Source organism: Prenolepis imparis, unplaced genomic scaffold, assembly GCF_030444845.1.
Source record: "Prenolepis imparis isolate NDT839.2.m4 unplaced genomic scaffold, iyPreImpa1.0 SCAF_24, whole genome shotgun sequence".
Lineage (NCBI taxonomy): Eukaryota > Metazoa > Arthropoda > Insecta > Hymenoptera > Formicidae > Prenolepis > Prenolepis imparis.
Genome location: NW_028141182.1, coordinates 181,384 through 208,182, shown reverse-complemented (window position 1 = coordinate 208,182; position 26,799 = coordinate 181,384). Strand labels below are relative to the sequence as shown.

The 26,799-nt window shown below is 34.6% G+C and overlaps 3 protein-coding genes across 3 annotated transcripts; 2 read left to right on the top strand and 1 right to left on the bottom strand.

Moving 5' to 3' along the window:
* Positions 1-10,986: 10,986 nt before the first annotated feature.
* On the top strand, positions 10,987-12,474 carry LOC145946855 (uncharacterized). The gene has a single exon (XM_083056606.1). The coding sequence runs from the start codon at positions 10,987-10,989 to the stop codon at positions 12,472-12,474; it is 1,488 nt and encodes a 495-aa protein (XP_082912732.1).
* Positions 12,475-15,915: 3,441 nt separating this feature from the next.
* Positions 15,916-20,784, top strand: LOC145946854 (uncharacterized). Its single transcript, XM_083056605.1, has 2 exons — positions 15,916-19,742; positions 20,772-20,784. The coding sequence occupies exons 1-2, from the start codon at positions 15,916-15,918 to the stop codon at positions 20,782-20,784; spliced, it is 3,840 nt and encodes a 1,279-aa protein (XP_082912731.1).
* A 38-nt stretch (positions 20,785-20,822) lies between these two features.
* Positions 20,823-23,181, bottom strand: LOC145946853 (C1GALT1-specific chaperone 1-like). Its single transcript, XM_083056604.1, has 4 exons — positions 22,441-23,181; positions 22,049-22,350; positions 21,657-21,854; positions 20,823-20,942 (listed from the first exon to the last, which is right to left on the bottom strand). Exons 1-4 carry the CDS (start codon positions 22,934-22,936, stop codon positions 20,823-20,825), a joined length of 1,116 nt encoding a protein of 371 aa, XP_082912730.1. The 5' UTR covers positions 22,937-23,181.
* Between the last annotated feature and the right edge of the window lie 3,618 nt (positions 23,182-26,799).

Sequence of the window (26,799 nt, the reverse complement as noted above, 5' to 3'; positions counted from 1 at the left end):
ATAATGTCGGATGAATAATAAGACGCTTTATGGTTTCATTATTATGCAGAAAATGTAGTCCTGATTTAATATTAATGTTTCGACTTATTTATCCTTTTTACATTGACAGCGACTTTGCAAATGCACAGAGACTCGTGCTCTGAACATATATTAATATATATATTATATATAATATAATTATATAATATATATATTATATATATTGTATATAATATATTTATATAATTATATATATATATAATGTTATTTAATGTTTTAACATATACACATTATTAATTAAAATATAAATTTATATATATACACACATACATATATATATATATATATAATTTATATATTATATTAATATTATTTATATTTATAATATTTACTTATAATACTATATTATATCATCTTATATATTAATAATATTATTATAATTTATTATATTGGGTGTCTCTTAAAAGTGAGCCGCTATTTTAGGAATTGCATTCTACTCATCGAAATGAGCAAAAAAGTTCATATAAACAAAAATCCAAAATTCATTTTTGCAGTCATATTTAACTTGAAACTTAAATAAGATAATTACAAAGCGTGTTTTAATATATATATATATATATATAATATATATATATATATATATATATATAGAGAGAGAGAGAGAGAGAGAGAGAGAGAATGAATGAATGAATGAGTCTTTATTTAGCTTTCTCAGCTATTTGCAGTGTACAGAATTAGATTCAATTGACCGCAGACATAACATAATTTCTTAAAGTACGTTTGAATACATTTATGTTTGTACATTCCTTGGCTACAGCCGGTAGGGCATTGTACATTTTCACACCTTCATAGAATAAACTTTTTTGCGCATTTCTTGTTTTCCGAAAATGAATTCTAATGTCTTCAGCTTGTCTTGTTTGAATTCCGCTTAATTCTTTTATTACTTGTATTTTATTGCATAGTTGTATTGGTAGCATTCCTATTACTAATTTAAATATAAAAGTACATGCATTGAAATATAATCTCTGTCTTATTGACATAAACTGTAACGCTTGTATCATTACTTCTATCTTAGTATATCGATTACACTGCAATATAACCCTCATTGCCCTATTCTGAGCCACTTGCAGTCTATTAAGTTGTGTTTCACTCATACATATTAATAATGTTGCGCAATACTCAAAGTGAGGAGCTATAATCGCCTTGTACACAAAACATCTAGTATATGTTGATAAATTACTTCCTATTCTGTTTAGGAAACCTATTTTTTTTCCTACCTTTTTTAATATGTAGTCACAATGATCTTCAAATTTTAAATTACTATTAATAATTACCCCTAGATACCTGATTTTTTCAACTCGCTCAGCTGTGAGATGCTTCTCTCTTTGTTGGTATGCCAGGATATGCGGGTGTCAGGAAAGCCGCGGGAAAGGCGAACAAAGGATCTTGCTCGTGAGATGGTTATAATAACTGTAACCTCGTTTAACCGGACTTATCTTTATTCACGTGTATTCCACGTGTAGCAACAATATTCCCGGCGAGTGTTATACACTTACAACTTGGCTTATGCCATATATACGGTCGCGACGTCGTTGTCCTCCGCGTACACACGTCCATGCTCTCTCGCCGTCATGGCCGTCTTCCTCCTTGACCACGAGGCTCGCGCCGCTGCGCGCGCACCTAATACCTGCGCGCACATCCATCAGATGCGCGCGCCAAACCGCACGCAAGCATACTCACGTTATGCAAGTAAGGTCTATCTTACAGCATCGGCCATCCTGGCCTTGACATTCGTCCCGAATGTTATACTGGACTATCGGAAACGAGAGTAAATTAAAATATAATAAACGTCATTGTAGACTAAAATAAATGCATATAATAAAACTTGATAATGCAACTTTTACTCGGAAAGAAGCATATCTGAGCTTGAAAGGAAATATAATTATCTTAATAAATCAAACCAATTTTCAAAATTAAATTAAAGCTTAATTAATCACAGTGGATAGAGTGTATGTTCGCATTTTGAGATTGCTTACAAAAATTTAGTGTAACGCAAGTTTGCTTATCGCTCAATTACAGCATCCTCACCTTTTAGCATGATATTCTCTAACAATTTTTTTCGTACGCCTCTTACTATCATATATTTTGTTTTGCTCGTATTTAATTTTAGTGTATTTATTTGCAACCAATTTTTTACTCTATTAAACATAAAATTCATTTTATATTCAAGCTCTTCACAGCTATCTCGGGTTACATACAGTATAGTATCATCCGCAAACATTTTTATATTATAATCATTATGACAGTTATCCACAATATCATTTATATACACAATAAACAGTAAGGGTCCCAACACCGAACCTTGCGGCACACCGTATTCAGTAGTTAGTATTTCCGACCAATTATCATTTAATTTTACCCGCTGTTTTCTATTATTTAGATACGAATTTAGCCATTCAAGAACTCTACCTCTTATCCCATAGTCATACAGTTTATTTAATAATCTTGCTCTGTTAACTGTTTCGAACGCTCTCTTGAAATCCATAAAAATAACTCCCACCATTTTACCTTCACTAATGACTAATTTCCAATTATCTATAATGACCTGTATCGCTGTTTCACATGAATGATGCTTCCTGAAGCCAAATTGATGTTCCGATATAATGCCTTTACTTTCTAAATACGATTCTAACTGATCTTTAACCACTAATTCTAATACCTTTTCGTACAATGGTAAAGTGTTGATTGGTCTATATTCGCTAGCTTTTTTTGGATTTGCAACTTTCGGAATTGGTATAATTGTTGAAGTTTTCCACCCCTCTGGGCATTGACCTTCAATGAGCGAACTATTGATTACTCTTGTAAATTCTTCTTTGATAACAGGCACTGCCATTTTTAATATATTACTCGATATGCCTTCATCTGTTCCTGTTTTATTTGGTAAACTCATAACTATTTTCTCTAACCTATTGACTTCTACTCTCACAAATCTATCCATAATTTCCTCATTATTTATAGCTTTAATAGATTTTGTACATAAGATTTCTTCCTGACTACTTTTTATAGAACTAACTATTTTATTAATACTTTCCACATAATATATATTAAATTTGTTAGCTATATCACAGTTATTCCTAGCGTCTAATATCTCAAAGTCTATATTATTTATTTCTTTATGGATCTCTGGTTCACCGTTTATTACTTCTTTTAATGTTTTCCACAATTTTTTTTGATCATTCCTGTTATTATCAATCATGTTCTCGTAAAATTCTTTCTTTTTACATCTAATGATTTTAACTACCGTATTTCTCTGACTCATAAACTGTTTCCAATCATGTTGTCCCCTGTAGATACTGCTCTCTTATATGCTATATCTCTCTTATTAGCTGCAATTCTTATCTCATTAGTAAACCATTTTTTTCCTTCCCACACCCTTGGAATTCTGTAACCTTTTTTTGGAGCGATCATATTTAATGATTTCACTATACTTTCTACAAAATTCTCAGCCCTTATATTTACATCTACATCAAGATCATTTTCTATGATATTTTTGCTTATTAATTTATTAAATTCATTTACATCAAATTTACTGAAATCCCTACTTACAAATTCTCTATATTTATCTTCTAATTTTTTAACATTAAAATTAATTTTTAACCATGCATGGTCTGTAATTTTTGGTTCACTAATTACTTGAATATTTAATTTTTTATTGGCAAAAACTAAATCTATTAGTGTGTGACTATTTTTAGTAACTCTTGTTGGTTTAGCCACATATTGCTTCATATCCAAACTCAACATTGATGTTTGCAATTTTCTCGCATAGAATGTATCGTTTAATATATCTATATTAAAATCACTTATCACTATACAATTTTCTTTGTTTAACAGATTTTCTATAATATTTTCTAATGATCTTATAAAATCGCCATCACTCGCACTCGGTGAATGATATATTACCGCTAATTTACCTTTATAAAAGTTTACCTTTATATTTAACGCAATACACCAATAATTAGAGCTTATTTTATCAACTAAGATTATTTCAAATTGAATATCATTTCTCATGTATAAGGCAACTCCTCCTGTGAATCTGTTTTCTGCATCGTATCTAACTAAACTGTATCCTGGTACGTTTAGCTCGTTATCCTCAATATCAGGTGTTATTCTTGTCTCCGACAGTGCCACAATTGCAGGATTCATCTTCTTCAGGATCAAATGTTGTATTTCATCCTTATGTGCAACCATACTTTGTGCATTCGTGTATAGAAATGACTCTTCTCTTATTTTTAATTGCTATTCAGCAGTACTCCAGCCAGTTCTTTTTTTTTTCTTCTTTTAATGCTTTTATAAAGGTTGGACATTCCGGACTCAATGCATCATGTTCCTCATTTATTCTAAGCTTATATTTCTCGTTTTTGTACATACAATTTATACATCTCTTATTTAGTACAGTACATTCGCTTGATTTATGCATACCTGCACATTTGTAACATGTATCTTGCTTATTACAATTACGCGCGATGTGATTGTAACCCCAGCATTTGTAACATCTTTTAACATTAAAGTGTTCATATACTAAACACTTTCTCCATCCTACATTTAGTTTCTCCTTTTTCAATATCAACTCATGAGTTATTTTGTCCACCTCAATCAGCACCGATCCACCTTCTCTCCTTCTTCCTTTCGGTTGCTTAGCATCTCTATCTTCTTTAATAATTTTCTTAATCATTTTCATATAAAAACCTGTTCTATTTCCATTAATCTCATTCTGCTTTATAATTGTGTTCACAAAATTGTCCTCGTCTAGACTGATTTCTTCATCGCCTACATTTATGATTTTTAGTTTTGGATTTATCAGCTTTGGTTCGGTGACTCTGTAATCCTCACCAAGTTTAACTTGCACCGTGTCTTTCAATTTTCTCATCTCCTCCATATTCTCGCATCCAAGAATAACTGAGCCATTATTTCCATTTCTAAGTTTTGTAACTCCTACTGCCAGGTTTTTTATGTCTACTTTTTCTTTCATGACTTTCTTGGTGGCTTCACTCTCTTGCTGCTTCCTAGGTTTAATGATTATAATATTTTCGTTCTTCTTTTCCTGTACTACCTCCGAAAATTTTCTTTTTGGATGTTCTTTTGCTGTTTCACTAAGTGTTTCTTGTATATAATTTTTAATCTCATCCATTTCTCGCTTTATATTAGTCATTTCTTCATGTAATATTTCCTTCATAAAGTTTTTAATCTCGTTTTTACATATCATTTCATCTTTTATCTCTTTTATAGCTCTTACGAGCAAGTCTACTTTAGCATCGATATTCAGTGACTTACTCGCTCCCGATCCTTTAGTTCTACTGCCTGTTGATGTGAGCGTGCTTGTATTAGAGCCTGTAGATCCTTGAGATCCTCGTCTGTCTTTGCTGTCCTTGCTGCTTCCCGTCACAGCCGAGGCTTTCTTCATCTCTAATTCAAATCTATCAAATGGACCCTGACACAATACTAACTCTTCGTTTTTATCATAGATTTTATGTTTGCTAACACATCCTGGATGATAAAACAGCTTATTACGATGTTCGTGGTAACAGCCTTTACATGACACCACTTGACACTTTATATCTTTTTTACATGCCGAACATCTATATTCTGCATATTCATTGTTCATGTTGGTAGTGTATACCAGACAATACAAACATAACAAGACAGTCACCTCTATCTCACTTTATCTGTCATGCCAACTTTGCTTGCCCGTAACCGCTACAAAAGTCTTGGTATCCTGAGTATGTGATGCACTTCTCACACCTATATTTAAGAGCTTTTCGGCTAGATAATGCTCATGGCTAATACTTGTAACTTCTCACCATGCCTTGAGAAACTTTTTATATCCCTCGCGACTATATCACTGTTTAAAAGGTTCACTTTTGAGGAGCGATCTTTAACACGTCTTTCCTCTTTTCGAAAAGAGAGAGAGAGAGAGAGAGAGAGAGAGAGAGAGAGAGAGAGAGAGAGAGAGAGAGAGAGAGAGAGAGAGAGAGAGATCTCTTGATAATTACAAATTGTAATTTATGTATATACATCTTACGTACAGCAAAGTATATATGTATTATGTATGTGCAATGTATGTATTTAGAGACTGCATAATGTATGTACGTATAATGTACAGCAATGTATATACATCTTACGTACAGCAAAGCATATACATATTATGTATATGCAATGTATGTATTTAGAGATTGCATAATGTATGTACATATAATGTACAGCAATGCATATACATCTTACGTACAGCAAAGCATATACATATTATGTATGTGCAATGTATGTATTTAGAGATTGCATAATGTATGTACGTATAATGTACAGCAATGTATATACATCTTACGTACAGCAAAGCATATACATATTATGTATATGCAATGTATGTATTTAGAGATTGCATAATGTATGTACGTATAATGCACAGCAATGCATATACATCTTACGTACAGCAAAGCATATACATATTATGTATAGACATTTGACATACATTTGACATATATTTATTATATATACATATAAAATACATCAATGTATATACATATTATATATTGTTATGTATATCCAAATCATGTATATGAAATGTATAAACATTTTACATACAAGATATTATTTTCATATCATGGAGAAAATATGCATATTCATAGAATGTCCGATGTTATATGGGAACGTTCATGATCTTTTTCTCTTTAAAGGCTATCTTTTTCCGTCCAGCCCAATTAAAATGTGTTGCTAATTCGTTAGTTAATAGAAATCGTAACATGCTCATTACACAGCAACGTTGATTTTCACCACCGATTGATGCTAGTCTTTTGCGCTGTGATAAAAGAAAGAAATGTTTTATAATTTATAATATAAAATATTATATAAAACATGTGATTTTATAAGAATCTTATTAATACGTATCTTAAAAGTTTCTAATACATTTGTTATTTATGCTTACATAATAATTGAAGTTTTCTTCAACTGCTAGTAATTTCTCCATTTCCTCAAATTGTTCCATGGTTGAAAGAGGAAGTTTAGGTAACCATCAGGTTTCGTCCATGTTGCCATTCCTGCTGAATTCATATGTCGCAGAACTGCATTCACTTTTGACTGAATTTGCTCATACGTAATCTCAATACTTTGTAAATATGATAGAACGACGCGCTGAAATTCCATTTCAGACAATGGTACAAAAGTCTTTGTGCGAGGAATCTTGATAAGAGAATGATGATTAGATGTCTGAGCAACAGATTGACTTTCCTGGTCTATATTATTTGGTTCCATGCTACTAGACAAAGTTTTTTCAATATTTTGACATCCAAGTCTTGCAGATGATTGTTTAACTATTCCACTAATAGATTGAATAGATTTAATGACAGGGCCAGCAGGTTTTTGTTGCAATGAGGATTGCATACTTGTTATAGATTTTAATTGATTTTGAAGCGGACTACTGCTAATTGTTCTTTGCAGCAAAAAACTTGCATCGTCATTCTTTTCTTTCTTCATAAAGGTGCACTTTTTTATGTTATTTATTTTTTCAATATACGAATTGTTATTTTTATTTGAATTCGTATCACTTATTGAAAAATCGCCTGTATCATCAGTATCTGAAGACGGAGTCGGACTTTTTATAATTATCTTTTGTTTCTTAGATGACATTTTCTGATCTTTTTGTTTCTTCTTACGTTTTGTAGTTGGCGTAGTACTCGATTCGCTATTTTCTAATTCATCATTTTTAAAGTCAACTAAATTCTTTTTTTCAATTATTTCTTTTTTTTATTTGTTGAATTATCTGATGATGAAGTAATTTGTTCAATATAGTTATTCATAAACTGCTCAGCCACATCATAATTATCTAAAACATTCAAACAAATAAATATTAAAGCAGATTATTTGCAGATTTCTTTGTCTAATAAATTTACATGTTTCAAAAATAATTTATTTACCTTCTGTATGTAGAACAGTATGAACGTCAAATTTTTTCCATGACGATTCATAGACTGCATTAGATTTTACTAGTGCGTTAAATTTGACATCAGATTTGGTATTTGGCCAGTAACAAACTGAATTATTATCTGTTAACCAGATGAGAGGGACGACTGCACATTCCTTCTGAGTTCCATTTAAAAATTGCAACACTGCATACACTTATTGTAGCCAGGGGGATGTCTCGTTTTTTTCGCCTTATTCAATATCTTTTATGGTATATTGAGGAAATATATGCAAAATTAATATTTAAAAAATGCAACTGTAAATTATAATGTAAAAATTTATCAACTATTATTTAAATTTATTTATATTTATATTATAATAATTATCTCTATAAATTAAAATTTTTAATTCAGAAGAAATTCTCCACGCAATTAAAATAATTAAAGTATTTTTCTCACAGTCTATATATGTACATCTCTAAAATTTATGTTTAGGAATGCAGCTATCTATATGCACGTAAAGTACACGTGAAAAGTGCTACGTAATGTACATAAATCTGTAAAACTTTATTAAACCTTATTTATTTTCTTGTTGATGCTGAATTGGAAATACAGCATATCCATTTTTGAACGGAAAAAGTAGGCATTTATGATTTATTTCTTCTACGAAGAATGTAATTGATAAGTCACAACCGTGCAGAAAAAATATTCCTAGTTTGGAAGATGGAATAAGAGTGTTATACAGATCATGCATATATTTAAACGGTGTTCCAACACATTTATAACGCCCATCTATGTAAATAATATGTTTAATTTCAACAATTCTATTAAAAACCGAAACAATATTGTTTGGTCTTTTTACAGAAAGTTTAAAACGATTAGTTATTAAAGTTAAGCATTTAAATGAGTTTTTATTTTGCGATTCACCAATAATTTGTTTTGGAATATATTTAAGTTTATTAATGGAACAATTTAAAGATGAAGAATCTAATTCTGTAATTCGATTTGCTATTTGTTGAAGTGGAAGCCTGGTACCACGAACTAATCTTTTTATTTTACCTAAATAATTTTCATATGGAAAGCAACTAAAACTTTCTAATGGGCCATACATTTCAACATCTTTGCAAATATGAAGTAAAGAGTGTACATTATATACTACGAAGAATGGACCATATATTTTTGCTGCTTGCTGTACAAATTTAATTATAGCTTGTTTTGCAATATGTAAATACGAAGCAATTAATGTTTTGCTGCATAATATTGTTACAGCTATATGTAGCAATAGGAGATGATTGTATCTTTTGTTGTCTAAATTATTATACATTACAATAGGAGAAAGATATATTATGAAGTTTCGGAATTCTACAGCTTTCCATCTTTTCACTTCTTTAAAACTACGAGGTTTTCTAGCGAATTCATTTGATATATATTTTTGTAATTGTTTCATCATACAATTCATATTAGCTAAATTTCCTTTTGATAATTTACATTTACGTGTTCCCTCTATCAAATAGTTTACTATAATTCGTCTTACAACACCTAAGTATATTAAGTGCATAGGATCTAAAGGGAATTGTGTCACTAATCCTATATCTTTGATTTTAAGTAAGGGAGATGTACCTTTAATATGTGTACAGTTAATAGTAGAAATTTGATTTAATGAAAAGTCACTATTTTTTCTTTCTTCGTATTCTTTTTTTACCGGATAGTACAATTTTTTTTTTAAATGAAACTTAGAAAATTTATTTTGTCCTTTATTGAAGGTTTTGCTTTTTGCTACTATGCAACATTTTTCGCAACCATGCTTACTTGTATGTCCCATAATCATTTTTAACATTGCTCTCGCTGGAGCGTCACATATAAAATTTCTTATTTCTATTTTAAATACAGTGCCTTGGCATTCAAGATTATTTAATATTAGATAATTTATTTCTTGTATAAAATCTTCTAAAAATAATTCCAACGGATCAGGTTTTCCACTTCCACAAAATAAGTTTACCATACACGGCGAATCATCAATTAATACATCACTTCGTAATAATATAGGCCAAACCTCAATTGAACTACTTTTAAACAGTGGTAAACCGTCAATGTTAAAATCTAATTGAATAACATTATCTATTAATGTTGTTTTAAAACCATGTTTTAATTTTTGTTTTAATTTTATTTCTATGCCAAAATAACATGTCACCATTTTATTTCTATGCCAAAATAACATGTCACCATTATTTAAACTTAATATTTTCATCTGTTTCGGAGTCTTTAAAAGAGATCTTGCAGTAAGCGGTAAATAATTATATGTCTGTTTCAACATTTGCAAAAGTTCATCGATTACAGAGTGCGTGATATTATTTCTGAGAGCCCAATTACGTAAGTTATTTGTACTGAATATTGCACTTTTGATTTCATTACATTCAGAATAATTATTTTCGTTTAGATCATGCACAGGCGTATATCTTGTACTTATACATAAAGGATGAGTTTGTATGTTATCATCAGCAATACTAGTCGCAAGTATATCATCTTCATTTACAATAAATACATCATCGCTATTATTAACACTATTTTCAAAATTCGATTCGTTTTCATTAATATTAGAAAGACCTAACATATTTTTATAGTTAATTTCATTATCAGATAATAGTTTTGTATCAATGAAATCTGATTTACACATAGAGTCTATCTTTGTAACAGTTTGAAATTTTTCATAATCTTTAGGATTTAATTGCGTGGAGACAAAAGAAATATCATTATTTTTTGAAATATTGTAACCAGCAAGTACTGCTTTTAATTTACGTTCAATTTTACGACGAAATGTCATTTACTAACAATTTCCTTTTCTAGAGGCATATCAAATGTAAATTATTTTCAAAGATTAAGAATAAAATTAAATTAAAAATTGCTTTTGTTACCAGATTTGGAAATTAAAATCTATTAATATACATTATGCGTGAATTAACAAAGATTTAATAAATCTGAAACATAAAAAAATATTAATAAATAAACGGGCTAATAAGAGCCGAGCGCGGATAGAATCTCAGAAAAATCTTACAAGCTAATGAATTGCTCGGATAGTACATTACCGCGTGCTTACGGATTGCCAAAAATTCACAAGCCGGATTGCCCTCTTAGGCTAATCGTCTCTTCAAAAAACAGTCCATTATATTTCTTGGCTAAATTTTTGCACGATACTGTACATGCCTCGCTACCTGCAGCCGACAGCCACGTTGCTGACAGTTTTGAATTAGTAGAGAAACTTAAAGACGCATACATTGATAATCAACATAAATTAATTTCTCTTGATGTTGTCTCGCTATTCACCAACATCCCATTAGATTTAGCAATGGACAGTGTCGCTAGTAGGTGGCCGGACATAGAAAGGAAATGCGTCATACCAAGAGACAATTTTCTATCGGCTGTGAAGTTTGTGCTTGATTCTACGTACTTCTCCTTCAATGGCGTATACTATAGACAAACATTTGGCACCCCCATGGGCTCACCGCTGTCACCGATTATTGCTGATCTAACGTTACAGGACCTAGAAAGCAAAGCGCTTGCGAACTTGTCGGTTGCACTTCCTTTCTATGTTCGATATGTCGATGATGTCGCGTTGGCGGCCCCCTCCTCCATGCTCAAAGACATATTAAAGACCTTCAATTCCTTCCATCCGAGACTCCAGTTCACAATGGAGGAGGGCGTCGATAATCGACTTAACTACCTGGACGTCACTGTTATTGTTAACGATGGAAAGTTGGAATTCGATTGGTTCCATAAACCGACGTTCTCCGGGAGATATCTAAGTTTCGAATCACGACACGCTCTTTGCCAAAAAAGAGGCACAATTTTTTGTCTCACAGATAGAGTTTTCCTCCTGTCACATCCCAGGTTCCATAGAAAGAATTTCGAACTCGTTATAAATATTTTGCTCGATAACGGGTATCCATTGCAGTATATCTTTGATACAATTAACGAAAGATTGAAATTTCTGTTCGCGAAATTTAAGGAGAAAAATAATTCTTCTCTAAGTAAGAATGACACAAGCAAAAAAGAACAGCTTCCAACCACTTTCTTTAACATTCCGTATGTCCCTGGCATTTCCGAGCAATTTAGTCGTGCAATTCGAGATTTGGATACAAAAATATCATATACCGGTATCAACAAGCTTAACAAGTTTATTAAAGTGCATAAAGATAGCTTGCCGAAAGACCTTCACACGAACGTTGTATACAAGATCTCCTGCAATAACTGTGACGCTTCTTATGTCGGTCAAACGCGCCGTTTCCTAAAAACGAGAATAAGCGAACACCGCAACCACATCAATAGAAACACGACGCAGCGCTCGGTCATAACAGACCATAGACTTCTAAACCATGAGTTTGATTGGAACAGCGTGGAGATCCTGGATGAGGAGCCGATTCTAGGGAAAAGACTCGTGTCCGAAATGATTCACATCAAATTACAAAAAAATAGCATCAATTTACAAAATGACACGGAGTGTTTAGACCATATATATTTCCCGATGATAGAACATATATATAATATCTAAAGCCAAGCGTGCGCTCATTTATCATCTGTTTTCGGTTGACCTCAGTTCTGTGTTTATATTATTGTCTCGATCTCATCTTTCCATTTAAAGACCAGTCGCGATGTATCGTTTAACAAGTGCGATTATATGTCACGTTCCCGTATGCCTCTGTGTTTTCTAGCATCGGTAAGTTGCCTCTTTCTTTCGTGTTTCTTTGTTAGCTCGATCAATTTTTCTTTAATCAACACAGGTTTGCAATAATATGCATTCACAAACGTTCTCTTTCCGTTTGGTAACGATGAGAGGTGACGCTGTTGCGATTATACATTGGCTGCGGGGCTCTTCGCCGTTTTTTGCCGCACGATTCTTATGAATCATTCTTTCTTTCTTTTATGTACGTATTGTTTCTATCTTTAATTTTTAATTATTCTTTATCTCATGTTGACCCTCCTTTTTATTATAATTATACTAAATTTCTGTTTACCATCGCCTCACCGTTTTTTGTTAAATAATTTTTGCCATTTTTTCAATTTTGTATTTTTTATCTTTTATTTTTATTTTATGTTTGTACAGCTTACTGAGGATGGTCCGAATCAGGGACCGAAACGTTTGAATAAATTAACTTTGTAACTATAAGTTCGTTCCTTTTTTTTTGTCGCGCTTCTATCCGCGCTCGGCTCTTATTAGCCCGTTTTTTTATTAATTTTGAATAGTCAGAGCCTTGACATTATATGTTTATTATAAAAAAATATGTTGTTAGTTTTACATTGCATCATCATTACTAGTATTTTGAAAAATTATATAATATTACAGTAAAGACGCGAGTATACTAATATAAATTTACAATAGATTATATCAATATTCATAATGAAAACTCATTTATATTTGTCCAAATCTATCAAACATATTCTAAACATATTCTATAAAATATTAAATGTGATAAATGTGATGAAAAACGTAAGAGAGCAACATATTTACATTATAACATTGCAGCATTATAATTTATAACAGAGATCTCCAACCTTTGTAAACCAAAAGTAAAATCAAATAATTATTAAAGGACAGCAGGCCACATTTTCTTCAGACCTACATTTATAGTTACAATTATTAACATACTTATATATCTATAATTATTATCAATATTGTAATATAAATTAATTAAATAACAATTAAAAATTAAATAATATTCATTTTTAATAATGGATAGCATATAATGTATTTTTTAATTCAATATCTTTATTTATTAGAATAAGTCTTTGAATAATCACAAAATTATTAATGCATTTATTAATTGAACACTATATTGTTTAAATAAATATTTGAAAAGTATAGTTTATTAGACTAGACAAAACATTCTCGTGAGCCAAAGGTTCGAGATCCTTGATTTATAGTATTGTATTATATACGGTTGTAATAATATATTATTTTATTAAGTATACTTACATTTATGCGTTTGTATTCAAATGATATAATAACTGTCTTAAACACACTTGTTGTCTCCTTGGACAAAAATGATTTACTTTTGTCAACAACACTACGTCTAACCTAATGTATATGATATTATAAATGTGACGAAAACAGTACAAGACTATTTTTTCTCGCTGGCTAACATATGTATACCTACCACTAATGTAATGTATTATAGCAATACGAGGCCTAATAAAAGCTTGATTGAAGTCAAGATTTTTATACAAAGAATACTGGAAAGATCTTTATGCCTCAACAAACAAAGCGATAATATGGCACTAACCTAACCTAACATTTATTAACAGCGGGAGGGCAAAGTGCGGGGCGAGCTCGCTGCTTGGCGCGCTACTCACAATCAGTGCCGTAAATACGGCACACTTTGGCCCGGCGCAATTATTGTTAGCTTAAAAAATTAATATATATACTATATAATAATATACGTTAAAAATTAGTAATAAGTATATACGTCTTGGAAACGTTTGATTATATTGGTATAAAATTTGTGATATATACACTGCGATTATACGATCGTATAATTACAGTATATATATCACAAATTTTATATCAATATAATCAAACGTTTCCAAGACGTATATACTTATTACTAATTTTTAACGTATATTATTATATAGTATATATATAGTATATATATATATACTGTAATTATACGATCGTATAATCGCAGTGTATATATCACATTATATAGTATATATATATAATATACGTTAAAAATTAGTAATAAGTATACATACGTCTTGGAAACGTTTAATTATATTGGTATAAAATTTGTAATATATATATTGCAATTATACGATCATTCGAAAACGTAAATATAATAAATCAATATATTAAGTGTATATATATATGTATATATATATATATATATATATATATATATTAATATAATAATATAGAAATGACATTTATTATTTGTAATATTTATATCAATTAAAGTATATGCTGGATATACGTATATCATACGACATTTAGATTGATAAATGTTTATTAGAAACGTTTAAAAAATATATATTTATTACAATATTTTAACGTATTCTATTATACGGTATAAAAATCGTTTATATACCAATCCTAAACCATTGATACGTATATTATACTATATTTATACCAGTGAGTGTTTATTGGGAACCGAGGACATAAAACCGCTTCATGCAGCTCATCGTTGTCGCTGTCTCATCTACCGCCCATAAAAATCCCTCCGTTTTCGGGTAACTATGAAGAATGGGAAACCTTTCGAGACCGATTCACATCGCTTATTGTAGAAAATAAAGATTTAACAGCGTTTACGCGTATGCACTTTTTGTCATCAAGCTTAACCGGTCGTGCTCTCGAATCAATAAAAAATATTCCTGTTACCGCCGCTAATTTCGACATTGCGTGGAAAACTCTTGTTTCTCGATATGAGAATAAGCGTCGATTGATCGAAGGGCACCTTTCTGCATTATTTCATTTACCGCAAGTTTCACGCGAATGCGCGGTTGAATTGATTGAACGAACTGCGAGATAAGGCAAATCGAGCGATCGCGTCATTAAAAAATTTAGGCCGGTCCTCTGATGACATGTTAAACGATATACTCGTATACAGCGTATCTCATAAACTTGACCACGCCACGCGAAAGGCTTGGAAGTTAAAAGGAAGTGACGATACGAAAATTCCGAATTTCGCAGATCTTGAAAAATTTATGGCGAGTCGCGCTCGTGCGTTAGATGAATTGGTTCCTCCTAACGCAACAAAGACATCACAATCTCAAAAATTAACAAGCGCTACCGCCTCCACAGCACCGGCATTATCGTGTCCGCTATGTAAAGCTTCACATTTTATTAATAAATGCCCAAAATTCATAAAGAAAAGTCCGAGTCAGCGATTAGAAATCATCAAGCAAGCTAATCGATGCGTTAATTGTCTGAGTACCAAGCATGCGGTATCCTCTTGTCAGAGCAAATATTCGTATCGCACGTGCCAAAAGAAACCATTCAATGTTACACGCTGACTTGAACTCATCTTCTAATGAAAAATCAAGTACGGCATTACTAGAATCAAACCAGGATACTCGGATCGAATCGTCCGTTATTGCATTGAAAGCAACATCAAAGTTGCCGTCACGACCGAACGTTTTGCTAGCGACTGCCCGTGTAAAGATTAGCTTAGCTGAAGGTCGTTCGATCGTTATTAGAGCGTTACTCGACCAGGGCTCCGAATTAACCTTTATCACCGATCGGCTGAGACATAATTTAAAATTGCGCCGCTTTCGAATGCCTGTCTCGATCTCCGCCGTCGGATCCATCGACGCCGGCATTTGCCGATATGCCGCGTTAATTCAATTACATCCGATTATTGATTCCCATCCTGTAATTACGACCACCGCGTCAATATTAAACTCGCTAACTTCATATTCCCCGTCGTCAGTAATATCTCATGTTAATTGGCCGCATCTCGCCGATCTCAATCTCGCAGATCCAAATCCGCTGAACACTGATCCAATTGACATGATCATAGGCGCCGATCTTTATAGCGAGCTACTCCTCGAAGGAGTGCATAAGGGAAGCAAAGGACAGCCCATTGCGCAACAAACGATCTTCGGCTGGGTATTCTCGGGCCCAACGTCGATTCCGATTGACGCGCATCGCACACTAACGGTGCAACATTGTTCAAGCACGCTTTCGCTTGACCAGGAACTTCGCAAGTTCTGGGAAGTTGAAGAAGTTCCGTTTAAAACGCCGTTAAGTCCTGACGAGCAAAAATGCGAGGAGCATTTTCTCGCGACGCACTCGCGTCGTTCGGACGGCAAGTATGTCGTCCGCCTTCCGTTCATCAAGGGGCCTCCGATCGAAATCGGAGAGTCTAAGCAAGTTGCGGAGCGATGTCTAAAAGCGCTCCATCGTAGATTTAAAATTAATCCCGAATTGAAATCGGAATACGCGAATTTCATGAAAGAGTACGAGGCGCTCGGACACATGCGAAAAGTTGCCAGAGTCGCGGAATCCTCCGCTCAATGCGTTTACATTCCGCATCATCCGATAATTCGCGAAGCCAGCCTCACTTCGCATTTGAGAGTCGTGTTTAACGCGTCAAGCAGAACGAGCAATGCGACATCGCTTAACGACCATATGCTTATCGGTCCGAAATTACAAGCAGATCTGCCTTCGATTATACTACGATGGCGACAATATAGATACGTTTACTCCGCGGATATAACTAAAATGTATCGCCAAATTCTTGTCAACGAAAGCGAGATCAATTATCAGCACATCTGGACCGAAAATCCGACGGATTCTATACAAGAATATCAACTCTTAACGGTAACGTACGGCACCGCGTCCGCGCCGTTTTTAGCGTTACGCGTACTTAAACAACTCGTCGAAGACGAGGGTGAATCGTTTCCGTTAGCCGTTCCGATATTACAAAATAACACCTATGTCGACGACGTTCTGTTCGGAGCGGACGATATACCTCTACTTCGACTGATTCGAACTCAAGTGTGCGCCTTGTTGCAACGCGGCGGATTCGAATTAAGGAAATGGTCGAGTAATTCATCTAAGCTCTTAACAGATATCACCGCGGATAATCACGGATTAGCTTGCCACAAAGATTTGCAAACAGACGAGCGACTTAAGATTTTAGGGATCAGTTGGAATCCGTCGCTCGACGTTTTTCAATTTAGAGTATCGCTCCCTCTCGTTACGTCAAATACTAAGCGATCGATTCTCTCCACCATCGCGAAATTGTTCGATCCGTTAGGTTGGAGCACCCCTGTAACGATTTCCGCCAAAATATTTATGCAGCAACTGTGGCAAGTTAAATTAGACTGGGACGATGAACTTCCATTTTCTCTCTTAGAACAATGGAAATCAATTCAATTATCGTTGGCAGGCATCGATAATCTCAAAATCGATCGGTGGATACAGAGAGGAGCGGATAGCATCAATTGCGAGCTACATGGGTTTGCCGACGCGTCGAACGCAGCCTATGCTGCAGTCGTTTATATTCGCTTAACGTCGCTTTCGGGTCAAATAACATCGATGTTATTAATCGGTAAGGCGAAGGTCGCGCCGGTTAAAACGTTAAGTATTCCACGACTAGAATTATCCGCCGCCGTATTATTAGTCCGATTAATAGAATTCGTCCGCGTCTCACTTAATCTCAATAACGCTCCGTGTCATTGCTGGACGGATTCCAGCGTGGTGCTCGCATGGGTCATGCAACACCCTTCAAAATGGAAGACGTTTGTTTCTAATCGCGTTACCGATATCCAGTCGCGAATTCCGTTCGCTTCATGGAGACACGTCTCAACCGGAGAAAATCCCGCCGATTGTGCTTCCCGCGGAATTCAAGGGAAGCAGTTACCTTCTCATTGCCTCTGGTGGCAAGGGCCATCGTGGCTGCGGCTACCTGAATCAGAATGGCCTTCGACGATCAATCCGTCATTCTGCGAAACCTCTCTCGAAAAAAATACTCGCGCGACCGCGCATCTTGCTGAGGCGATCGAATCACCGGACTTAGCCACGCGATATTCATCCTGGCCTAAGCTCCTTAGAATCACGGCATATATTTTTCGATATATCTCGCGAATACGTCGTCTTGCGGAATCTCGCGCGGGAGTCAGCGAAAGTCCGGCGGCCCTATCCGCCGACGAACTTCAAAAAGCTCGAATATTTTGGCTCATTCGCATTCAAGACGAATTATTTTCAAGTGAAAAGAAAGCGTTATTACAGGAACAATCGATCTCGTCAAAAAGCACGATCGTATTGCTAAATCCGTTCCTTGACGAAGACAAACTAATTCGCGTTGGCGGGCGATTATCCAACGCTCCGTTTTCACATCAAAGAAAGTACCCGACCATATTAGCTTCGCATCCATTAGTCACGCTAATAATTAAACACGCGCATCTAAGGTCGCTGCATGCTGAAACGCAGCTAACGCTTGCAACATTGCGACAGGAATTCTGGGTGGTGCGCGCTCAAAATCTTGTAAAAAACGTCCATCGATGTGTTATATGCGCTCGCGAAAAAGCTAAGACGCCGATTCAGCTTATGGGAAATTTACCTCGATTTCGAGTCTCGCCGCCCTCTCGCGCATTTCTGCATTGTGGAGTCGACTACGCAGGCCCCGTCTTCATTCGCGCAATGTCCGGTCGCGGAATCGCGTCGCGAAAAGCATACATCGCAGTTTTTGTATGTATGGCAAGCAGAGCGATTCACTTAGAATTGGTCGAAGGTTACCACACCTCCGCCTTCCTGGGCGCTTACTCGCGATTTTGCGCGCGCCGTGGACTCCCGGAGTCAATTTATTCTGACAACGGCACAACATTCGTCGGAGCAGATCGTGAAATGACCGCCGCCTTTCGAGCGGCTTTGCGAGATCCGAATTTTTTAAACCAAACAGCTAATGAAAAGGTTTCGTGGCACTTCATCCCGCCATCCGCTCCACATTTCGGTGGCTTATGGGAGGCCGGAGTACGCAGCGTAAAGCATCATTTGCATCGAGTAGTCGGTACGCATAAAATGACTTTCGAAGAATTCGCGACGCTCCTATGCAACGTCGAAGCATGCCTAAATTCAAGGCCACTCGCGCCGCTCACCGATACGGTCGATGACTACGAGCCCCTCACGCCCGGTCATTTTTTGATCGGCTCAGCGCTTAAAGCGATTCCGGAGCCTTCTGTCCTCAATATAAAAGAGAATCGCTTATCACGTTGGCAACTGGTGAGGCAGTTGACTGAACGATTCTGGAAACTATGGCTCAATGATTACGTGAACACCCTGCAGCAGCGAGTAAAATGGCAAAAGGTCACTAACAAGGGGAGGTCGCGGTTGACTCTTCACCGATTTTGATCTCCTTTGGTATGGTGAATCTACATCGAAAAAAAGTTGCTCCGTGTTCGAGCTTTTCGTCCAATGCGCCTTGTAAAAAAAAATTTTTTTTTCCCGAAGTTTAGAGAAATTGTCAGGTTCGTTACGAGGCCTAAAGAAAGACACACTTTTGCTCGGTGCCGCTAGTGCAGCGGCAGAACACAAGAATAGTAATCTTGGGATCCCAGGTTCAGAACTTTGGGCTGTCATAATTTTTTTTTTTTTTTTTAATAACGTATTATTTATTATGATAAATAAATATTCGGCATATTTTTATCGTTAGTTATGCATATATCTCTTTATATATTTAAAATTAATAAAATGATCGTAATATAAATAAAATATTTTTATAGAGAAATATTTTTAGAAATATTTTTACTTTTTAAAGATTTATACATTTTTTCAAATTTTCTTTAATCTAATAATGTTAGAATACACACTTTTCATGATCAAAGAAATAAAATGAAAGAAAAGGAAAAGAAGTCGCCGCCGAGTAATAAAGAAAAGAGCACAAAGATTCAAGAAGTAAGTAGATTTTTATTTTATTAATTATATACGTCTATTATATGTTCACACGACAACAAGAATGGCTTAACACAATTTTACGCACATATCGAAATATATTTGCATTTTTTATATGCTCTGATGTGTGCATAAATTTGTTAAAGCATTCCTGTATCGTGTTTACATACATGCATACATGCACGCGCGCACACACACACACACACACACACACACACACACACACACACACACACACACAGGGTGCTTTCCAGCAACGACACAGTGCGACAGTGTATCATTCTATCTTCTTTCAATACCAGTGAACAACAATAAAACAAAGATAGAATGATACTCTGTGTCGCACTGTGTCGTTGCTGGAAAGCACCCTTATATATATATATATATATATATATATATATATATATATATATATATATAGAAGGAAATTATTAATTTCATTTTTACTTTTATTTTTTTAGCAGGACAACTTAATAAACGATGACTACAATGCAAATGTAGAGAATCAAATGTTAAGAATTGAACTGCAGCTCCAGCTCCTGCAGCTCCAGCTCCTGCAGCTCCAGCTCCTGCAGCTCCTGCTTCTCTTCGACCAGCTCAATCATCGCAGCCACCACAGCTTGCAGCGGTGGCTGATAAAGTCACTAATAATGGTGACAACCCCCCCCAACCTCCCACAAGAAAATGTTGTATGTAAGTATAAAAATTAATTAATTTTAAAATATAAAAAAAATACATATATATATTGTATATATATTTATATATAAATTTTGTTACAGTAAAATATAAATAAAACTGCCCGTTGGTCACGGGCAGGAAGTCGGCGAGGTCGAGGACGTGGCCGCGGACGCGGACGCGGACGCAGTACGATATACATTCAAATGTAACATTTTTTAAAACTACATATTATACTATAAAATAATATATTTTATATATAATAATATATTATATAATAAATAAATATATAAAATTATAAATTATATGATTATATCTCTCTCTCTCTCTCTCTCTTTCTTTCTCTCAACTTTATTCTTTTTCTCTCTTTGTCATCCTCATTCCCTCTATTTCAAATGCATGTAAAGAAAAAACCGTTATTTCTTTAGAATCTACATTTTGCAATACTATACATATATATGATATGCGATACCATATATATATGTGATTTTCTTTCATAATCATTTTCATTTCTTGTTTCGCTACAATCCTATTACGTCTTCATAAGTGTTGTCAATATGTTATTGTTAATATGGAATAAAGAAATGAATAAAAGCTAATAATATATAATTAATAAATAATGTAAAGAAAGAAATTTATAATATGCATTTTTGATAGCTGAAAGCATTAACTGTACAGTATAGTTTGTTTCCCGCTTTATAACTCGCCAATAAACAATTCAACACATTCGGCGTCATTCGATAATTTTCAGCAACTCTCAGCTGTCCCGGTTCCGAATATTTCGAATGCCATATTTCGTAATAAGCATCACTTGATATATCGCTTAAATGCGTGATGTTGAATTCCTCCTGCAGTGCAATTTTCCACACCTGGGATATATAATATGCTCGATTATTATTATTATTTATATCATTTATTTATCATATAATATTTATCTATTGTAATTTTTTTTATATTTAAACAAAAGTAATTTAAATTTAATTCTGATTGTGTAATAAATAAAATCGATACTGTTTGACAAAATAATATTTAAGAATCAAATGAACATAGCGTAAAGACTTACATTATCTTCGGGTATTTGCATCTTGGCGGGTATGTTACCAAATTTGCTTTCGCCGTCGAATACATGCAAGTGATACAGCAAATAATTTAGCATGTGCATTTTGTCAGGCTCACTGACACTGAAAGTCACGGATATCGGCGAGCAGCATTCCTTTTTCGTCGGATAGACAGCACGTGTAAAGTAGCTATCCGGTCTGATGATACCCCATAGAAGGTTTTGTAAAGAATAACCGTGGAAAGTACCTCTTAAGTACTGATCTCTGGTATCGGACGGATATATGCCCAAGGACGACAGGTGCTTTCCTGTAAAATGAGAGAGAAAATCAATATTACGCATATATAGAGCATGTTTCAAATTGTTTTAAATTTAAATGAAAATATCACATTATTTACCAAGATAATAATCTTCCTTCTTCCAATACTTTCCACCCGCGATGCATTTTTCTGTAGTATTAAACATTTGCACTACTTTAGCCAATGCCCCTCTACTAAGAACGTATCCAGATTGAGCAACGTTATAAATTTGACCCCATAGAACTATGGGATGGCCTAGATAATAATCATCTCTGTGGTCTAATGGAACAATCATGTAACGCAGATTCTCCGGTATGACCATAGTATTGTCTCTTACAAAAATAATCCATTCCAATTTGTCCGTCGTTTTTTTCCAAATATAATTCATAGCTTCGCATAGCAATTGCCAGGAAGACACAATCTTTGTATCTATATTTACAATAGGTAATTCGGTGTCTTTCAAATGATGTGCAAAGAAATAAATATTGTTACAGCGTTTACCCCATGTAGCCTGGATTGACTTCCCCATTTTGAGTTTTTCTACAAAAACAATACTTGTAATAGATACTCGTTCTTTTAACCAGTTCCATTCCATGTTTTCAATCTCTCTTATACTTACTTTTTAGGGATCATATAAATATCTATCCAAATCAAGTTTGTGTAATTTCAAGTTTTGCGCTACCAACCAAGTGTAGTATGTAACGTTATTAAAATAGCCAGACGTCTTCTTCACTTTCTCCCAATGCCGTAAAACAATCTCTTCATGGTGAGGTGATTTACTCAGATAATATTCAGGCTGCCACAATGATTGATCTTCGCACGTCGAATCAATCACAAATATATTCCTTAACAGGTGATATAAACAAGTCATCTGTTTGCCTAACCTATAGCGCACTATAGCGCACTCTTGTACCAAAAGCTGGAACTGTACAAGAATCCCGCATGCGCACATTGGGGACTTGCGAACGATGACGACGTGGACGTTTCTTAAAAGAAATTTTTCATATTGAAACTTTGCATCGTGATATCTTCGTTTATAATGAACGTAGAGCAAAAATAAAGACACTTTCCTTATTTAATTCGACCTCAATCTTTCGATTAAGACTAGTAAAAACTCAATCGCTTCAGCCGTTATTGAGCATCCGAAATCTATGATTACCTCAACTGTCCGATTCGCGTAAAGATACACGGTGCCTCGCTTCTAAGGGGTCGGCTTCGCCCAAACTAGGCGCGAGACACTACCGTGTCTCTTGATATTATATTATATGTATCTTTCACATATTATGTATAGTCGTTCTCTGATATTCTCTATTTCTATCTCCGCGTAATTAGTTTCCGTTCACTTGTCTTTGTTGATAACCAATGTAATTAACACACCGATCGCCTCAAACGAATTCTCTAAATTCATGCGCTTATGCACTCTCCTTTCGAAACGATAGTTTCGAGGCGGGCGGTATGTTAAAGTCGGAAAGAATAAATTCATATATGTTAAAATCGCGAATAATAAATTTACACCTGTTAAATTCGAGAATAATAAATTTATATATACTCGTCAAAAAAATTATCGCAACACGTAATTAATATCAAAATTTCGCATAAATTCAAATAAGCGTATCTCCGCGAAAAATTGTCGTATTTCAAAAATTTTTTTTTGTTTTAAAGGGTAAAGTCTCTACTTTAAGGAACTTTCGTTCGATTTTGATTTTATTCTTTCCCTCTTTCACCATCCCTTTAAAAGGAGGGACGTGTTTTTTTTTCCCAAAACTGCATAGTTTGACGAATTCTACGGAGTGTACTAAATTTTTTTCGCAAATATCATCATAACTATCGTAAAATATGGACTTTTCTCTACAAATTAAAAAAAAAATTGATTTTTTTTCGCGAAGTTACAGCATATCAAAGTTACCTATGCATTTTTGACTATGTATTCAATTACCGCCAACATTAGCATTATCTGATGGGCACTACGGGGAAGTTGCTGGTCGGATTTTGCCCATCGTGTGTGTGTGTGTTGGGGCAGGGATAATGTTCGTATTTAAAATTGTGTATTTTTGCCTCGTCTTTGGATGACCTTTTATGGGAAGATGGCTGCATGATTTTGAAAGACTACCAACCAATTTCCAGCAATTGGAAGCAGCCCTACATCGAATATGGTTCGAAATTCTGCAAGCCACAATTAGAGCCTGCATTAATATGCGTGAGCGCCTGCAAGAGGTCATCCGAAGACGAGGCAGAAATATACAATTTTAAATACGAACACATATACCCCTGCCCCAACACACACACACACACACACACACACACACACACACACACACACACACGATGGGCAAAATCCGACCAGCAACCTTCCCGTAGTGCCCATCGAGTAATGCTAATATTGGCGGTAATTAAATATATAGGCCAAAATGCATAGGTAACTTTGATATGCTGTAACTTCGCGAACAAAAATCGTACGGTATTCAATTTTTTTTTAAATTTGTAGAGAAAAGTCCATATTTTACGATAGTTATAATGATATTTGCGAAAAAAATTTAGTACACTCCGTAGAGTTCGTCAAACTATGCAATTTTTTGAAAAAAAAACACGTCCCTCCTTTTAAAGGGATGGAGAAAGGGGGAGAGAATAAAATCAAAATCGAACGAAAGTTCCTTAAAGTAGAGACTTTACCCTTTAAAACAAAAAAACAATTTTTGAAATACGACAATTTTTCGCGGAGATACGCTTATTTGAATTTATGCTAAATTTTGATATTAATTACGTGTTGCGATAATTTTTTTGACGAGTGTATGAAACTCGAACATAATAAAATCTTATCGCCGTGCTGCCTTTACAAAGCGGATAATCCGCAAATACGCGCTCAATAACAAACGTCTTTGTTCTCGATGTGTTTTCTCGTCTTCGTATTTATATCTCATATGTAATCAACAGATAACCGTTTCCACGTTTCATGGAAATATTCGACGATTACCCGGAGCTTGGGATTCCCTTTCTCCGTTCTTCGAAATTTCTAGACGTTTCCCCGAAGAGTTTAAATACCGAGGATACGACTGTTTCGGGCTCTTATCGAAAATATAATCGAGTAATAAACATACGCTAATACAAATCTGTGAGTTAAGTGCGAACACGGCGATAGATTAACTTTCTGCATTGCGATCGCAGATCTTTCAGTGAGTGTGAAAAAGACGAACTCTTTATAAAAGACGTGACTTTAATTGTTCTCGGACACTTCGAGAGTTAATTTAATCTGTGGATTAACCGCGTCCGCAATTTCGCCATTAATAGAATAAAGACATTCTGTTCTAATAACAGACCACCTGTATTATCGCACTTTTCTTAAACTCTCAATCTCCTCGTTCTCTCTCACTCGTTCTCTCTCACTCGTTCTCTCTCACTCTTTCTCTCTCACTCTTTCTCTCTCACTCTCTCATTTTATCACGCTTCGCTGTTATCTCTAAACCTCAACCGCCAAGCTGATACACAATAGCATTCGCTATCCTTCTCGCTCCTCAGTCTTAGTGAAATCACATTCCCTGTTTCCGACTTCGATTCTCTCTCGCGATCAGCAAATTCTCTCTTCTCATCAGTTTACCGCGACAAAAAAGTGATCGCTCGCGCGCAAACATGACTCGACCATCATAATGCTATAGAGAAAAATAATATCATTACAATAGTAAAAGAAAATAGCGATAGATTCTACTTATCAGACAAGTACTTGGGAGAAACAATAGACAAGATCTTACAATTATTACGACTCGATCATCATAATGCTATAGAGAAAAATAATATCATTACAATAGTAAAAGAAAATAGCGATAGATTCTACTTATCAGACGAGTACTTGGGAGAAACAACCGCGATAAAACATAAAATAATTACCAGCTACGAAGTGCCGATACACACGAAGCAGTATCGATTTCCTCCGATATACATCGTCAAGAAATAACTAAATAAGTAGATGAACTTCTCCAGAAGAAGATTGTGGAACCATCTACATTGCCGTATAATTCACCTGTATGGATTGTTCCAAAAAAATCAGATTCAATGGGAAACAAAAAGTGGCGCATGGTTATTGACTATAGAAAAGTAAACGAAAAATCTTTAGGAGATGCTTACACTCTACTAAATATCTACGACATATTGGATCAACTTAGTGGAGCAAAATATTTTTCGGTACTCGATCTCGCCAGTGGATTTCATCAAATAACAATGGATACAGCTGATGCTCACAAGACAGCATTCTCAACGCCACATGGTCACTATCAATTCTTAAAAATGCCGTTTGGTCTCAGAAACGCACTTGCGACGTTCCAACGATTGATGGATCAAATACTGACCGGCCTGCAAGGAACAGAATTATTAGTTTACATGGATGACATTGTCATATATGCAAGCTCCTTACGCGAACATGACATTAAAATGGGAAAATTAATGCAACGACTCAGAGCAGCTAATTTA

Bases quoted from the DNA above. Each gene is read 5' to 3' on its own strand.
- LOC145946855 (XM_083056606.1), top strand. From the start codon at position 10,987: ATGAATTGCTCGGATAGTACATTACCGCGTGCTTACGGATTGCCAAAA.
- LOC145946854 (XM_083056605.1), top strand. From the start codon at position 15,916: ATGTTACACGCTGACTTGAACTCATCTTCTAATGAAAAATCAAGTACG.
- LOC145946853 (XM_083056604.1), bottom strand. From the start codon at position 22,936: ATGGAATGGAACTGGTTAAAAGAACGAGTATCTATTACAAGTATTGTT. The intron at 22,351-22,440 runs GTAAATAATGTG...CTCATTTTACAG, and splicing joins GAAGGAAGATTATTATCTTG to GAAAGCACCTGTCGTCCTTG. The intron at 21,855-22,048 runs GTAAGTCTTTAC...TATATATCCCAG, and splicing joins TGCAAATACCCGAAGATAAT to GTGTGGAAAATTGCACTGCA.